General features: G+C 37.8%; 2 protein-coding genes across 2 annotated transcripts in view; both read right to left on the reverse strand.

The window, feature by feature from the left end:
- LOC138195756 (regulator of G-protein signaling 22-like) overlaps nt 1-7,871 on the reverse strand; it is an 11,497-nt gene extending 3,626 nt beyond the window's left edge. Inside the window, exons 1-15 of the mRNA XM_069145403.1 lie at nt 7,785-7,871; nt 7,658-7,686; nt 7,521-7,583; nt 7,259-7,441; nt 7,079-7,164; nt 6,071-6,213; nt 5,299-5,851; nt 4,971-5,132; nt 4,575-4,737; nt 4,117-4,239; nt 3,735-3,884; nt 2,398-2,592; nt 1,917-2,009; nt 1,393-1,559; nt 1,138-1,300 (exon numbers count right to left, since the gene is read on the reverse strand). Of these exons, the coding sequence (XP_069001504.1) occupies nt 1,138-1,300; nt 1,393-1,559; nt 1,917-2,009; nt 2,398-2,592; nt 3,735-3,884; nt 4,117-4,239; nt 4,575-4,737; nt 4,971-5,132; nt 5,299-5,851; nt 6,071-6,213; nt 7,079-7,164; nt 7,259-7,441; nt 7,521-7,583; nt 7,658-7,686; nt 7,785-7,806 (2,295 nt within the window). The 5' untranslated portion in view covers nt 7,807-7,871. The remainder of the gene's footprint in view (nt 1-1,137; nt 1,301-1,392; nt 1,560-1,916; nt 2,010-2,397; nt 2,593-3,734; nt 3,885-4,116; nt 4,240-4,574; nt 4,738-4,970; nt 5,133-5,298; nt 5,852-6,070; nt 6,214-7,078; nt 7,165-7,258; nt 7,442-7,520; nt 7,584-7,657; nt 7,687-7,784) is intronic.
- A 657-nt stretch (nt 7,872-8,528) lies between these two features.
- Nucleotides 8,529-11,453, reverse strand: fbxo43 (F-box protein 43). The gene is made up of 5 exons (XM_069145404.1): nt 10,675-11,453; nt 9,815-10,573; nt 9,331-9,433; nt 8,907-9,092; nt 8,529-8,777 (listed from the first exon to the last, which is right to left on the reverse strand). Exons 1-5 carry the CDS (start codon nt 11,451-11,453, stop codon nt 8,529-8,531), a joined length of 2,076 nt encoding a protein of 691 aa, XP_069001505.1.
- Between the last annotated feature and the right edge of the window lie 7,089 nt (nt 11,454-18,542).

The following is an 18,542-nucleotide window of genomic DNA, read 5'->3' on the forward strand; positions in this document are numbered from 1 at the left end:
GAGCTCCGACCAGATCTCCAACCAGAGCTCCAACCAGAGCTCCAACCAGAGCTCCAACCAGAGCTCCAACCAGTTCTCCAACCACAGCTCCAACCAGATCTCCAACCACAGCTCCGACCAGAGCTCCGACCAGATCTCCAACCAGAGCTCCAACCAGAGCTACAACCAGAGCTACAACCCAGAGCTACAACCACATCTCCAACCAGAGCTCCAACCAGTTCTCCAACCACAGCTCCGACCAGATCTCCAACCCACAGCTCCGACCAGAGCTCCGACCAGAGCGCCGACCAGAGCTCCAACCAGAGCTCCAACCAGAGCTACAACCAGATCTCCAACCACAGCTCCGACCAGAGCTCCGACCAGAGCGCCGACCAGAGCTCCAACCACAGCTCCAACCACAGCTCCGAACCATGACTTGACTTGTCACAGAAAAAACTGTAAAGCAATTTAGTTCATTTTAAAAAACATTACTTGCAGAATTAGTTTTTGAATGCCAGTTAGCAAACTAGCAGAAAAGTCCAAACAGTTCCCTAAAACTAATTTATAAATGGTTGGAATAGCTAAAAGTAAAGAATAAAATGGCCAATAGAAAGTTAGTAATAATAGTCATGTTTAAACAGTTGGGATTATTGGATTATCGGAGTAGTTAGTTACAATAAAAAAATAAATGCATGAAACAGATGGTTTCAATACTTATCAATGTGAATGAATGGATGCAGCGTAGATAGTTATTGAGTAAGAAGTGAAGTTGACTGTGTTCAATGTATCTGAGAAAAGACAAGTCAAAGACAAAGGACTGAAAGTCTGCTGAAAGTCCTGAGGAAAGGCTGAACGCTTCAATCATATGAACACATTAATAATTCATATAATGACAACACACACACACACACACACACACACACACACACACACACACACCCTGCTGTCAGAGCTGTCAGCATGACGTCTGCAGGATGACTGAGAGCTGCTGCAGCCTCTGCTTATCAAATCTGGATGTTGAGCCTCAGCTGGATCTCAAATCCCGTCTCTGAATTGTCATGTCATGGACAGCTGTTGTCTCCCACCGGCTTGTGTCATGCTTTCCAGGAAGTTGACAATAATTCAATATCAGTTTCCGTCTATATGACTGAGACATACATCATTCTGCTGTTCTGTTGTGGCGGGGCTGTCCGGGCCGAAGAAGTACTTCCTGTTGAGGTATTTGGCGGCGATGTGAGCCGACCTCTCCCGTCTGACAGCCTCGTCCTTCTGAGGAGTCCTCCTGTACTGCTCCAGATCCAGCCAGCAGGACAGATGGACACTGGACAGAAACATACGTGTTCAGAAACAACCGTGTTGATTTCACATAGCGTCCATAGCATTGTAAGCAGAGCGGTGTGTTGCCGCGGCTACCTGGCCTCCCGCCTCTGTAGGAAACACATGAAGTGGCCGATCTCATGACGGTGACGGAGTAAGGATCCTAAACGGTAACCGTGGTAATTTGGAGGCACAGTGGACCAGGAGTCGGATGCATGGGGCCCTTTTGAGAAGGGAGGTGTAACGGAGGAAGGAAACAGCACCTGTCAGAGATGCAGCAGGAAGCGGAGGAAAGGCAAACAGAAGAGAAGGAGGCAGCAAAGACAGAAATCAGGATGGTGACAAAACTTCAGGGGTTTTCCACATCACATCAGTGTAAAGCACAGAGCCACATGGATCATTTCTTCTCTATGACACCACTGTAAATGGGATGTTAGTGCCAAGTCCAACACTCCTGAAACAGTAGATAATCAGAATTGTTACTAAGCAATACATAAATAGTGGTAAGAGGTCATTTTCACATGATTGTTTACATAGCTGTTTCATGCTGTCAGTGTTTACTAGCCATCAACCGAGCACCAGAGCTTTAGAAACGTTGGAGCTGCTGGATGCTGGCTGACCTGTGGCAGTTGCTGCTCTGACTCCTCGTACAGACTCTGCAGTTCCCTGAACTCCTCGCTGTTGATGGAGCGCACCTCCTGCTGCACACACACCTGGAGACACACACGCACACACATGCACACGCACACTGACAACTGATTCATCTTTTAAGTCAATGGTCAGAAGTACCAAACAACTTACAGGTTGTCAAATGTTAACCTTTCATTTTATTAAAACCTAATATTAATCAGGATTTTGTGATGGGCAACTTACTTTTCTGATGTTTGATAGACCAAAAAAGTAATGAATAATGAAAATAATCATAAGTTGTAACCATTTCCCCAACCCACAACCACACAATCAGTTTGATCTCATAATCTTGAAATATGTATAAATACACCAAGATAAACATTAGAAGATATTTCTTGATTTTCGTCCACTTGAAGGACAAACTCTGAATCAGGTCTGAGACGTATTAAAGGAACTCATTTCAGCCGTTACCTGCTGGAAGGACTCGTGGTCCCTGTTGACCAACAGCGTCCACGCCTCCAGCAGGAGGCTCAGTGTGTGCTCCTTCACTCCATCAAACAGCTCCTCAACGGCAGGCATCAGTTTGTCATACACCTCCCTCCTCATCTCCTCATTTACGCCGATGCTCCTCCCGCCACAACTGAAGAGATATGTGGAGTAAAGGAGCTGGAGGAGGGAGGAGAGGACAGGAGAGGACAGGAGAGGAGAGGAGAGGAGAGGAGAGGACAGGACAGGACAGGAGAGGAGAGGAGAGGAGAGGAGAGGAGAGGAGAGGAGAGGAGAGGAGAGGAGTCATAAAAATGTCTTCACTTCAGAAACATTTCTCCTCACAACCGCCATCACTTTCATCGTCACCACTTTCATCCACAATATTCACTATCTCTCATCACACCACATAAACGTCACTTATTTAACCCTGTTGGCCGCAGCTCAACGGAAAGATCGTCTAAATGTCGTTCCTCTGGTGAACTAAAGGTTAACTGAAGGAAAATAGGTTTCACCGTGAAGTATTCTGGACCGGCCCGCTCTGCGGTGCCGCCCGGTCCAGCTGTAGTCAGGCAGGGTGGTTCTGGGTGATTGGACTGGCGCAAAGCTGGGGGGGTCTGAGTCACTTGTTTTTATGGGAGTTTGACTCTCTCCACTTGTGTGGGGGGGTGAAGAGGAGAATGGGAGGGGAACAGAAAATGTTCTATGCAATCACTGTCATCACTGTTTGATGACTTTATATTTGATTACTGGGTGTTCTTCATATATTTTAAGGCGTTTGTTCTCTGCAACTTTAATTTATTGTGATTGGTGAGTTGTCCTGGCAACCTTTCAAAGTAGGCCTCTTTATCTCTCTGGGTATTGTTTTCCTCTTCATCTTCATCTTCATTTATGTTTTAAATTAGCTGTAACTTATTTGTTCCACAGAAAAACTGAGCCACGCAAATGTACCTATTTTATACCACTTTAAATTAGTTTCATGTTGCACAGCTGGCTTTGGCAGAAAAGCCAAAAGAAGATAAAAGTATCAGAAGAGGAAATACAGACAAAATCAATAAGATACCAGAAACTGATCCGCTGAACTCGCCTGAATCAAAGGTTTAATCAATTTAAAGATTTAAATCTCAGCAACTCAGTCTCAGTTTGAAACAGCAAAAACAAACTATTGCCATCGAACATACTGAATCATGTTTTTAACAAAAACATTATGCATTTAATTTATTTGTAAAAATAGTGTTTTCAGATTTTGTTGCTTTGCTGCTTATTGCAGTGACTTTCCTCGACAGAGTTGGAGCTAATGTTACCGGAGGTCATCTCTGTACCTCCGGTGTGAGAGGTGGTGGAGTGCAGCTGTCTGTGTTGGTGCTGACCTGCGCCTCCCTCTGCACTCTGTATGGATCCGGTCCGTCCTGGTGGAACAGCTCGTGATACTGCTGCAGGTCGGCCCAGAAGTAAACTGCGTTCACCCACAGCTGACAGAAAAAACAAAGTCGCTCACATCACATAAAACTGCTTTAGCTGTGTTAGTTCTCCACTGCAGTAAAAATCATACTTAAACACATATGATGATATTTGATATTTGAATGTATTGTAATCCACTAATTTGGATTTATAACAGCCATAGTTTAATGTGATGAACTGTGTAGAATAAATGTGAAATTTTTTGCACAATTTAACACATCAACCACCAGCAGCTGTTTGTACCTGGTTTCCAGATTGTTCACAGAAGTGTGTGAAGTATAAGCCGGCACGGAGGTCCACACAGAGAGCCTGTAACATCCTCTCCGTTCTCCTGCTGTACAGCGACTGACCTCTGCTCGACAACAGCTGATGAAGTACCAACAACACAGATGATAAAGCTTTTAATACAAACATTTATTTATCAGAACCTTAAAACTGGGCTGCAACAAATGATTTCATAATTGCATAATACAGAGATAATTTTTCCGAGGTGGTCTACTTAGTCACAAGAGGAAATAAATCATGTCCATCATGAAGCCCCAGTGCCCAAGGAAACACACCGACCACAAAGTAAGACAGATATATGTATTAAATCCCACTTTTTTTTCCTGCAAGTTTCTGTATTTTTGCTTCACCTTTTCCTTCATTTCCCTCCTAAAAACTTCTATGCACCCACATGTATCATATCCCAGTGCTCATACCTGTGTATGGACAGTATAGGAGGGCGAGCAGGTGTCAGGGCGCAGGAGAGGCAGAGTGATGGCGCCGTGGCCGGGCTGCATGCCTGCTGAGCTGCAACACCTCTCTGGAGGGGAGTCGCTCCGGTCTGCCTGAACACGCCGGGATGTCCAAAACCGAGGAGCCCTGTAGGGACAAGAGAGGAAGCATTAACAACATTTATTCAAAGAAGATTTAGGAATAGGCAAAATTACAAGACATCATATATCCAGCATATGTAGTGTACAAACACAAGCTTAAGAAAATAGAAAGGATTATAGGAGTGAATGCAGTTAGTAATATGTAGGAAGACCATGTACACACAAACACAGCCTCTATCACTGGCATTAAGACAAAGAACAAAGAACAGTGAATCTCACCAGTAGTAGAGCAGAGACTCAGTGATGTAGGGCTGAACTGAGCGCAGTTTCTGATCTGTCCAGCAGGGGGAGGTAGTCAGTCCCAGTGTGGAGAGCAGCTCCAGGTTCAGACGTCTGTGGCTGCTGCTCCACAGGTACGAGCTCCTCATCAGCGCCAAACACCTGGTACCAATCCCACATCACATATGATAGGTGTGTGTTCATTACATCTAATAAATAAGCGTTGTACTGGTGAATTTTGGATCAAGTCATGACTATGAAACACGAGGAACTTTTTTTATTATTATCCTCTAAAATGACAGAAAACAGGAGGTGTTGTAATGTTTACCTGCTCTTTCGCTGCGTTGCTTTCAGTCTTTCTATATCCATCCAGAAATTAAGAAGCTTCTCTCCCTGCGTTCCTCGCAAAAACTCCTTGAACTCATCCAGGCCCGACCTGATGCCATGGCAACAGGTACCATGGCAACAAATATTAAGGCCATTTTTGTGGTGTGTGCCTCTGCTCCCTTCCTCCCTGTTCTTCTCATCACAGTCTGTCTTTCCTTCCCATTCACTCTCTCTCTTGGCATCTTGAACTTTCTCTTTCTTCCCCTCCGATCCTTCTCCGTCCTCCGCTGAACTCCAAACTTTACATTCACAGGATGTGTCTGCACTCTTGCGATCTGTCCCGTCTCCCGACTGGCTGAAACACCCAGAAGAGTCTGACTGGCTCCGACCATCCATCACGTTCACGGCGTCTCTGAGCACCTGTTGAACCACCAGGTAGTCCAGCTGCTGTTCAACCGCAGGAGACACACGGCGGCTGGACGCGGCGTCTCGTTGCTCTTGTGAGCTCTGGAGATCCACAGCTTCCTCACATTGAAGGTGGGAGGAGGAGAAACCTGATGAGGTCAGAGAGGATAAGGTACATGGGTTCTCTCGCTCAGAACAGCTGGAGTAACATCTGCATGAGTCTCTGCTTTGTGTGATGTTCACTCTGGCCAGAGGGTGGACACGTAATGGAGGTCATGTTTGACCCTGTACCGTCAGAAAGAGACAAAATAAAATCAGACGGAAGTTGACTGGACACATAAATGTACAGGTTGACAATTCACGGGCACCTTGTTGTGCTGAAGAGTTCTCCTGAGAACGGGAACATGTCCGGACCTCCAGTCCTGGGCCTGACGGGGTGCTTCGACACAAACTGCTTTTCCTCCTGTGGACACAGAAATGTGGGCCCCACTGAAGCAAGAGCTCGGCAAGTCTGAAAAAGGTCAGAGGAAGTGGATGCAGAACACACGAGCACCTTTTTCAATAAATGGAATTAAAAAACGGTTATTTCTGCATCATGGCTTCAATGTGGAGGCTGCAGAGTCAGTCATGTGATCTGTGGGTCAGTCAGTCATGTGATCTGTGTGGGGATGAGGCCCTCAGGCTCAGCAGGTCCACCAGGAATTAGACTGAACACAGGAGGAAGTAATACAAGTACAACTCTTAAAAGCTAAACAATAAACACAAGATATTACTGCACTTATGACATTATAATGTCCGTCTCTCCGATATTCCACAAAGTATGCTAACCGCTTGTACAAAACGTAGTAAAGCGGTGTTAAAAGGGAGGAAAAAAAGAGCCGAGAAATTCTTGATTTTATTATTCTTATTGCAGTTTTATTGACTTACCTTTTCCTTTCATGTGCTCTGCCAAAGTGGCTCGAAGTACTGTTTGGTTTGAACTTGACATTAAAATGGCGGACTGCAAAAGTGATGAGTCACGTCTCCAACCCAATATACATATGTATTTATATATGTTTGTATATTAATATTTATATACTAATATTTAAAATATTTATGTTTGCATACCAAAATAATATTTATTTATATTGATATATGAATATTTATAATAAGTTTTTAGGGTGTGTACTCGATGATAGAGTCGACCTGGTTGATTAATGTTAAAAAATGAAGTCCATTGAGCAGGTTGGTTGTAGGAGAGTGAAAGTGATGACAGCGAAGCCAGAATAAGCAGAAAGGAAAGCAAGGTCTTCTGAAACATGTATTTAACCTCCATTACAGCTGGTTAAAATACGTTTTGAGTGTGGAGTCGTTGAAAGAAAAACAGATCATCGTACCTGTATTCATAGTAGCAATCACTTTGAAGGAAGAAGGGCAGTCTTTCTCTTTTGACCCACTGACTTCCTTGTTCTCTGTCCAGGCACTGCAGAGGTCAGGGAGACGGTCCTCACATCAACCCTCTGAAGATACAGATTTCAACTCATCTCCAAAAAACAAACCAATGATTTCCAACTCACACAGACAGCGTAGTGATTGTCCAGTGGGGGGGCTCTGGCCAGCTGAGGGGGGTCACCGGTCAGGAGCTGTGACCTGCTGGTGCAAAGGACCGATCTGATTCTTCTGGAGACGAACTCAGCGGCATCACTCACCACCTCAAACAGCCCCGTCTGCTGGTTGTACAGCAAATCCTCTGGGAAAGACTGAGACAAGATTTGAGGGTATAAGAAGGGTACGAGCGTTTTGTCAATATGCTGCAGCTGCATGTCAGGACTACATTACCGGCAGACTTAAGAAATCATTGAAGAAGTGAGCCAACACATCATCAGAGGCCAGTGAGCTCTCCTGTGGACATGAACATGAAATCATCGAACCACGAAGAGGCAATGTATAAAACTTCTGACACAACTTGTACTCACAAAATTGCCAGCAGTAAGTTGGGGAAACTCTGGACACGGAAAGAAAAACTTAAGTTACTAAACAACCATCAGTTCCAAAAATCCCAGAAAAAGTAAATGAGAAGTTTTACAAAGTGTTCGATCTTACCTGTGGAAATCACTCCACACATTGTTCTGGTGTGTGTACGCTACTTTCCAACTGACTGCCCTGAAAGTCAAGCCAGGCAGTCTCATTACAGACACTCCAGGTTGCCATGGAAGTGGACTCTTTTTCAAAACACAGGGGGCAGTAAAAGTTTAACTAGAGGACCAGAGAGAAACCAGTTCAGTTCGGTATTTCTGCTTCGAAGCCCCAAAATGACTTTATTCTAAGTTATTCACAGGTTTTATATCACTGTTGGTATCCAAAATCTCTTGCATATAATAGTGTTGTTGCAGTTGACACATAATACCACTGGATGGCGACAAACACAAAACAATTAATTTCAGAAAATTACAAATCATCACAAATGAGACATGTTTAAAAAGAGTTAAAAAAAATTCTCCAAATTTATTTTAAAACAAATCTGAAAACACGTTGGTAAAATTTGAAAATCTCAGATTCCAAAAAAACACTGTACAGTCGATGTGAATGGAAAAGTGCATCAACAGCAAAATTACATCATAGTGTTTACTGGGGAGACGTCCTTCACGAGCATAATTAAAAATATACATCTAAGAATTGTGTTGAAAAAAAAAAAGGGGTGAAAAATAATTACATAGACACACTAAAGAGTACAGATGATGCTCATGTACTGGTTTCCTTGCTGCTCGGCTTCATCTTCACCATTTGGCAGAAAAATTAAAAACTAAAGTGACTTTGGCATTGCAACCAGGACGAGTGCACTTCGGCTCAGAGTCTCCGGACGTTCCTCTTGCTTTGAGCGCTTCCTGGAAGAAGTATGTCTTTCTTGCGACGGCCTGCAGACTGACTGCCGCACTCTCTCGAGCCGTGAAAAGCACACAGGCACGATGTGCAAAACTTGAAGCTGCAGTCAGCTCTGCTGCAGACACCCTCCCCTTTCACCGAATGGCACCTTGCAGGATGCTGACACCGAGGACACGGCCTGAGGCACTCATCGTTGAACAGGGTTTTGGCAACCTGAGAGGGAAAAAGAATTAAAAAGTTATTTTTAATGACTTCCAGTAAATGTTTGATGCGACCTTCCCTCTTCTGTTTTCACCTTCAACTAAACATAAATGTGAACATTTATTTTTATGTATAACTTACTTCTAGAAATTTGTCCCGTTTGCTGCTGCTGCTGCCTGAATGTGAGCGGCTTGAAGAACTGCTCCCCGACTGGGGGGTGCAGTAGCTGGAGGACCTGGACTGGGTCTGAACCGTTTTCAAGGCCGACCTCTTCAGCAGAGAGACTCTGGTCTCTGCGTCGGAGACGTGGACCACAGCACCACCGAGCTGAGACAACAGAAGAAAGTTCAAGGTCATCATGATCTGATGCATGACAGAGATACTGTCCTTCAAATGCAGCTGGTTGACTCCAGACAGAAAACTGCTGCTGTAACAACAGTCTCCATGAACTGGGACTTTTTTTTGACGATGATAGCGACGATGTTTTTTCCTTCAACGGACACCACAGTGCTGTTCTTAAGAACCACACTGTTATCAGTCACATGCACCCATATGGCCTGTTTACCTCGAGAGCAGCCTCCACTTCACTCAGGTGGTTTCTTCTCCTTAAGCTAGCTCGCGTATCTTGCTGGATGATGTGATTCCAGCTTTTGCACACCTGCCCACACCTGCCACAACAAACAAATGCATGCATGACGTTAATATTTTCAGCCCTCATTGGCCTCGACTCTTCATCCAGCCTGAGTAATGATCAGGGTTTATCTACCTTCTTTTAATGGAAGAGCAAAACGGGGTTTTTTACAAATAGAATTTTTTTGCACTTCAATACTAGAAAATTGCATTGGTTGTACATCATGTACACATACTTCAATAGTTTACTGTCAAAGTTGTGGACACAGTTCAGAACATTACGATTTTTTATTTGCAGTCATTATCACTTTAACAAATGACAAAATGGGAATGGAGTAATTTAACCTGTGATAATTAAGGAGAGTGCGAGAGGAGATATGAAAGTAAACAGGATTTACCTGTTGGCATGAATTCCTCACCTGTACACACTCTCAGAGTTCAGCCTGCTGAGTATGACAGCCAGGATGTGCCTGAGGTTCCTCTTCTTCAGCTCTGTGAGGATGTCCACCTTCCCCACACCCATCTTCCTGCCGATCAGCCCTGCCAGCGGCATGGTGGTCCTGAACGTCACCGGGGCCTCGGCCAATGCTGCTGTGGACTTGAGCTGCTCCTTCAGACTTGGACTCTGGCCAGCAAACATCTGGACTTTGTGCTGGCACATCGCATGAACCAGCTGCAACGCTGGAGTCAGAGAGAGATCGACTGGGGTCGTCCTGAGAGGAGTGAGATCCGTCCAACCAGCAGTGATGTTTTCTGGCTGGGTTGTGGTGGTTCTTAGCGGGGTGGTATAGTCTTGTTTTGCAGATGCCAAACCATCAGAGATGGTGCTAATACCACATTTAAGAGACAGGATGCTGGAAGGGGTGTCAGCATCAGCAAACACCTCCTCTTTAGACAGGCTGGGGAACTGAGAAGAAGGATGATGATGATGAGGATGATGATGATGCTTTCTGTCCGCTGGATCTTCCTCAGACTGAGATCCACCTTCTTTAAGTGTAGAAAGTCTGTGTTGACGCTGCACACGGGAGCGCCGCCTTGTCTCGGCCAGATTTGGGGTTTCCCCGTTTCCTCGGGAGGCAGACAGCAGCAGCTCCTGGAAGGAGCCGTCATGGTCCACGGAGGAGTCCTGGGACTTATCAAGGCTCAAGGAACTGAAACCACTGTCCTCACACAGAGACCTGGTCCAGGTTAGAAAGGGGTTAATAAAGACGTGTTTTCTGAGTCGTTGCTTCTCATTATGAATTTACAACAAAATAAAGAAATGTCAATGAACACATACCTGATGTATTTGGGTGAATGTGTGGATGACGGCGTGGACAAGATGCTCGAGCTGTCAAACAGGTTATTGGTTTCACCAATACTGACTGGTGATTGACAGCTTTCCTTAAATGAGACAGGCAGGAAGTCTCTAAAGCCATTAAGTTCATCAGAGGCAGAAACACTCCCCCTGAAATCTCCTTCTGTGAGTGAAACCTCTCTCTCAAAACTGGAACACAGGCTCGAGTTGAGTTTCCCGTCTTCCAGAGTGGACGTCCTCACCTGCGCGAAGAGGAAACGACGCTTCCTGCCACACGGAGGCAGATCCTGGTCCAGTTTTAAAGCAGCCGGTCCCAAAGTCTTAATGTCCAGAGAGTCGAACGACGCACTGAGCCAGTGATCGGACCCAACAGAGTTCTCCATCCTTCTGGTGCATGGCGACCTTGTGTTTTCATTTTTGACACCGTTTGCAGGTTTGCACATTAAAAGTCTGTGTCGCAACGAGGCATCTCTTTTGTATACTTTAGGAGTTTCACACCAGCTAACAGCTGATGGATGCAGTACCCTGCCGGAGTCTTTACCCACAAATCGGACTGGTTCTCCGGTCCCGTCTTTCGGCGTGACAGAAAGCCGGAGGTTCTCTTTAGGCGTTTCATTGAATTCTACAGGAGACAACGATGGACAGGAATCAGCTCCGGTGAGGCTCTGGAACAAACCCGAGTATCCACTGTCAGAGCAGTGGGAGCAGCGCTGGCCTTTGCAGCCCTCCTGGTAGACCTTTGGCTGAGGAGTGCACTGCATGTTCCTCTTCCTGTGTGCACTGTCTGCACCAAACACAGACTTCAACAAGGAGGATGTCAAGTGACCTGGAAACACAAAACGAAAGGTTACTCCTCAAAAAACTGACAACAAACACCAGTGTGAAGAACAGAGAACTGCATTAATTGGGCTGGGAGATAAGAAGTTAACAGAAGACGGACGGAGCTCCGCTGAATTAAAAGATGTCTGTTCTTCAGGTTTCCTTGTTTCGACTCACTTCGCGGTAAAAGAGGATAAAGGATGTCTTCAACAGCTCGTTCCGTCCTGATCCAGGAGGCTCCAGGAGGTTCCAGGAGGCTTCCAGGAGGCTCCAGGATGTTCCAGGAGGTTCCAGGAGGATCCAGGAGGCTCCAGGAGGTTCCAGGAGGATTCCAGGAGGCTCCAGGAGGTTCCAGGAGGCTTCCAGGAGGCTCCAGGAGGTTCCAGGAGGTTCCAGGAGGATCCAGGAGGCTTCAGGAGGTTCCAGGAGGTTCCAGGAGGATCCAGGAGGCTCCAGGAGGCTTCCAGGAGGATCCAGGAGGCTTCCAGGAGGATCCAGGAGGCTCCAGGAGGTTCCAGGAGGATCCAGGAGGCTTCAGGAGGTTCCAGGAGGTTCCAGGAGGATCCAGGAGGCTCCAGGAGGCTTCCAGGAGGATCCAGGAGGCTCCAGGAGGCTTCCAGGAGGATCCAGGAGGCTCCAGGAGGTTCCAGGAGGATCCAGGAGGTTCCAGGAGGATCCAGGAGGCTGTTTGTTTGACACCAACTGTCAGAGGAAGTCAGCTGGTTCAACTCCAAACATTCTCAGCTGGTTCATCAGCGTTGCTATGAGAGCGCGTGCTGCGGATGTAAATCCCGCCGTCGCGTGCTCTCCGTGCTCTCCGTGATGTCGCGACAGACAGCTGGAGCCGCCAAACGAGCTCCGGCGGCCCCGGGGACGATGTCTGACATCGAACATGTGATGTGTGTGTGCTTTTAACATGACATGGCCACGTTGCCGCAGCCTCCTAAAACCACTAACAGGTACCAGGTATATCAGCTGAGCATACAACCATCACATTCAGGGTTAAATCATTTAAACAGCTAGAAGACCTACTTCGGGTGAAACGAGGGTGCTGCTCCGTCGGCCGGGTTGTTTCCTCGGGCTCGGCTCCAGGCCTCAGCTTGCATCCCTCCCTGTTGTTTCTGTTGGCAACATGTTCACCTACAAATAAACTCTCCGGCCACGTTTTCAAATTTGGAGCCCTCCGTCGACGAGGTCACGTGCTTCCGCTCGAGCAGAACTCGCCTTCCGTGTGTGTGGTTACCATGGAAACAGAAACCTCGCGTTCAGATGAGCGTCTCGTCGACCAGGAACAGGTGAAGTAGTTTCTCCTTAAAGTTAACTTTCGGAGCATTCCGCTAGATATGAAACGAAATGAATGATCTCTGGAGGAACCTGCTGCTTTCTGAGCTTTAACGTCAGTTCCCAACACCGGGAACTAAATAAGGAGCTACCGCTATCTGAAGTATTAGTGACGCTGGGTCAGCTAATTATAGCAAGACAGGAAACCTTCATAGAGATAATAGATAATAGATAATAGATAGATAATAGATAATAGATAGATAATAGATAATAGATAGATAATAGATAGATAATAGATAATAGATAGATAATAGATAATAGATAGATAATAGATAGATAATAGATAGATAGATAGATAGATAGATAGATAGATAGATAGATAGATAGATAGATAATAGATAGAGAATAGATAGATAATAGATAGATAATAGATAATAGATAATAGATAATAGATAGATAATAGATAATAGATAGATAATAGATAGATAATAGATAGATAGATAGATAGATAGATAGATAGATAGATAGATAGATAGATAGATAGATAATAGATAATAGATAGAGAATAGATAGATAATAGATAGATAATAGATAATAGATAATAGATAATAGATAGATAATAGATAGAGAATAGATAATATATAGATAATAGATAGATAATAGATAATAGATAGATAATAGATAATAGATAGATAATAGATAGATAATAGATAATAGATAGATAATAGATAGATAATAGATAATAGATAGATAATAGATAATAGATAGATAATAGATAATAGATAGATAATAGATAATAGATAGATAATAGATAATAGATAGATAATAGATAATAGATAGATAATAGATGATAGATAGATAATAGATAGATAATAGATAGATAATAGATGATAGATAGATAATAGATAGATAATAGATAGATAATAGATAATAGATAGATAATAGATAATAGATAGATAATAGATAGATAATAGATGATAGATAGATAATAGATAGATAATAGATAGATAATAGATGATAGATAGATAATAGATAGATAATAGATAGATACTAGATAATAGATAGATAATAGATAGATAATAGATAGATAATAGATAATAGATAGATAATAGATAGATAATAGATAGATAATAGATAATAGATAGATAATAGATAGATAATAGATAGATAATAGATAGATAATAGATAATAGATAGATAATAGATAATAGATAGATAATAGATAGATAATAGATAATAGATAGATAATAGATAATAGATAATAGATAGATAATAGATAATAGATAGATAATAGATAATAGATAGATAATAGATAGATAATAGATATATAATAGATAGATAATAGATAATAGATAGATAATAGATGATAGATAGATAATAGATAGATAATAGATAGATAATAGATGATAGATAGATAATAGATAGATAATAGATAGATAATAGATAGATAATAGATAATAGATAGATAATAGATAATAGATAGATAATAGATAGATAATAGATAGATAATAGATGATAGATAGATAATAGATAGATAATAGATAGATAATAGATAATAGATAGATAATAGATAGATAATAGATAGATAATAGATAATAGATAGATAATAGATGATAGATAGATAATAGATAGATAATAGATAGATAATAGATAATAGATAGATAATAGATAGATAATAGATAATAGATAGATAATAGATAGATAATAGATAATAGATAATAGATAGATAATAGATAATAGATAGATAATAGATAGATAATAGATAATAGATAATAGATAGATAATAGATAGATAATAGATAATAGATAGATAATAGATAATAGATAGATAATAGATGATAGATAGATAATAGATAGATAATAGATAGATAATAGATGATAGATAGATAATAGATAGATAATAGATAGATAATAGATAGATAATAGATAATAGATAGATAATAGATAGATAATAGATAGATAATAGATAATAGATAGATAATAGATGATAGATAGATAATAGATAGATAATAGATAGATAATAGATAATAGATAGATAATAGATAGATAATAGATAATAGATAGATAATAGATAATAGATAGATAATAGATAGATAATAGATAATAGAGAGATAATAGATAATAGATAGATAATAGATAATAGATAATAGATAGATAATAGATAATAGATAGATAATAGATAGATAATAGATAATAGATAATAGATAGATAATAGATAGATAATAGATAATAGATAGATAATAGATAATAGATAATAGATAATAGATAATAGATAGATAGATAGATAGATAGATAGATAATAGACAATAGATAGATAATAGATAGATAATAGATAGATAATAGATAGATAATAGATAATAGATAGATAATAGATAAATAATAGATAATAGATAGATTATAGATAGATAATAGATAGATAATAGATAGATAATAGATAATAGATAGATAATAGATAGATAATAGATAATAGATAGATTATAGATAGATAATAGATAGATAATAGATAGATAATAGATAATAGATAGATAATAGATAGATAATAGAAAGATAATAGATAGATAATAGATAGATAATAGATAATAGATAGATAATAGATAGATAATAGATAGATAATAGATAATAGATATATAATAGATAACATATAGATAATAGATAGATAATAGATAGATAGATAGATAGATAGATAGATAGATAGATAGATAGATAATAGATAATAGATAATAGATAATAGATAGATAATAGATAGATAATAGATAATAGATAGATAATAGATGATAGATAGATAATAGATAGATAATAGATAGATAATAGATGATAGATAGATAATAGATAGATAATAGATAGATAATAGATAATAGATAGATAATAGATAATAGATAGATAATAGATAGATAATAGATAGATAATAGATGATAGATAGATAATAGATAGATAATAGATAGATAATAGATGATAGATAGATAATAGATAGATAATAGATAGATACTAGATAATAGATAGATAATAGATAGATAATAGATAGATAATAGATAGATAATAGATAATAGATAGATAATAGATAGATAATAGATAGATAATAGATAATAGATAGATAATAGATAGATAATAGATAGATAATAGATAGATAATAGATAATAGATAGATAATAGATAATAGATAGATAATAGATAGATAATAGATAATAGATAGATAATAGATAATAGATAATAGATAGATAATAGATAATAGATAGATAATAGATAGATAATAGATAATAGATAGATAATAGATAATAGATAGATAATAGATAATAGATAGATAATAGATAGATAATAGATAGATAATAGATATATAATAGATAGATAATAGATAATAGATAGATAATAGATGATAGATAGATAATAGATAGATAATAGATAGATAATAGATGATAGATAGATAATAGATAGATAATAGATAGATAATAGATAATAGATAGATAATAGATAATAGATAGATAATAGATAGATAATAGATAGATAATAGATGATAGATAGATAGATAGATAATAGATAGATAATAGATAGATAATAGATGATAGATAGATAATAGATAGATAATAGATAGATAATAGATAATAGATAGATAATAGATAATAGATAGATAATAGATAGATAATAGATAGATAATAGATGATAGATAGATAATAGATAGATAATAGATAGATAATAGATAATAGATAGATAATAGATAGATAATAGATAGATAATAGATAATAGATAGATAATAGATGATAGATAGATAATAGATAGATAATAGATAGATAATAGATAATAGATAGATAATAGATAGATAATAGATAATAGATAGATAATAGATAGATAATAGATAATAGATAATAGATAGATAATAGATAATAGATAGATAATAGATAGATAATAGATAATAGATAATAGATAGATAATAGATAGATAATAGATAATAGATAGATAATAGATAATAGATAGATAATAGATGATAGATAGATAATAGATAGATAATAGATAGATAATAGATAGATAATAGATGATAGATAGATAATAGATAGATAATAGATAGATAATAGATAGATAATAGATAATAGATAGATAATAGATAGATAATAGATAGATAATAGATAATAGATAGATAATAGATGATAGATAGATAATAGATAGATAATAGATAATAGATAGATAATAGATAGATAATAGATAATAGATAGATAATAGATAATAGATAGATAATAGATAATAGATAGATAATAGATAATAGATAGATAATAGATAGATAATAGATAATAGATAATAGATAGATAATAGATAGATAATAGATAATAGATAGATAATAGATAATAGATAATAGATAATAGATAGATAGATAGATAGATAGATAGATAGATAGATAGATAGATAGATAATAGACAATAGATAGATAATAGATAGATAATAGATAGATAATAGATAGATAATAGATAATAGATAGATAATAGATAAATAATAGATAATAGATAGATTATAGATAGATAATAGATAGATAATAGATAATAGATAGATAATAGATAGATAATAGAAAGATAATAGATAGATAATAGATAGATAATAGATAATAGATAATAGATAGATAATAGATAGATAATAGATAATAGATAGATAATAGATAATAGATAGATAATAGATGATAGATAGATAATAGATAGATAATAGATAGATAATAGATGATAGATAGATAATAGATAGATAATAGATAGATAATAGATAGATAATAGATAATAGATAGATAATAGATAGATAATAGATAGATAATAGATAATAGATAGATAATAGATGATAGATAGATAATAGATAGATAATAGATAGATAATAGATAGATAATAGATAGATAATAGATAATAGATAGATAATAGATAATAGATAGATAATAGATAATAGATAATAGATAGATAATAGATAATAGATAGATAATAGATAGATAATAGATAATAGATAGATAATAGATAGATAATAGATAATAGATAGATAATAGATAATAGATAATAGATAGATAGATAGATAGATAGATAGATAGATAGATAGATAGATAATAGACAATAGATAGATAATAGATAGATAATAGATAGATAATAGATAGATAATAGATAATAGATAGATAATAGATAAATAATAGATAATAGATAGATTATAGATAGATAATAGATAGATAATAGATAATAGATAGATAATAGATAGATAATAGAAAGATAATAGATAGATAATAGATAATAGATAGATAATAGATAAATAATAGATAATAGATAGATTATAGATAGATAATAGATAGATAATAGATAGATAATAGATAATAGATAGATAATAGATAGATAATAGAAAGATAATAGATAGATAATAGATAGATAATAGATAATAGATAGATAATAGATAGATAATAGATAGATAATAGATAATAGATATATAATAGATAACATATAGATAATAGATAGATAGATAGATAGATAGATAGATAGATAGATAGATAGATAGATAGATAGATAGATAGATAATAGATAGATAATAGATAATAGATAGATAATAGATAATAGATAGATAATAGATGATAGATAGATGATAGATAGATAATAGATAGATAATAGATGGATAATAGATGATAGATAGATGATAGATAGATAATAGATAGATAATAGATAATAGATAGATAATAGATAGATAATAGATAGATAATAGATAATAGATAGATAATAGATAGATAATAGATAATAGATAGATAATAGATAGATAAT

The sequence above is a fragment of the Embiotoca jacksoni genome, unplaced genomic scaffold (genome assembly GCF_022577435.1).
Source record: "Embiotoca jacksoni isolate LCO1_2020_lvr unplaced genomic scaffold, fEmbJac1.0.p SCAF_124, whole genome shotgun sequence".
NCBI classification, from domain to species: domain Eukaryota; kingdom Metazoa; phylum Chordata; class Actinopteri; family Embiotocidae; genus Embiotoca; species Embiotoca jacksoni.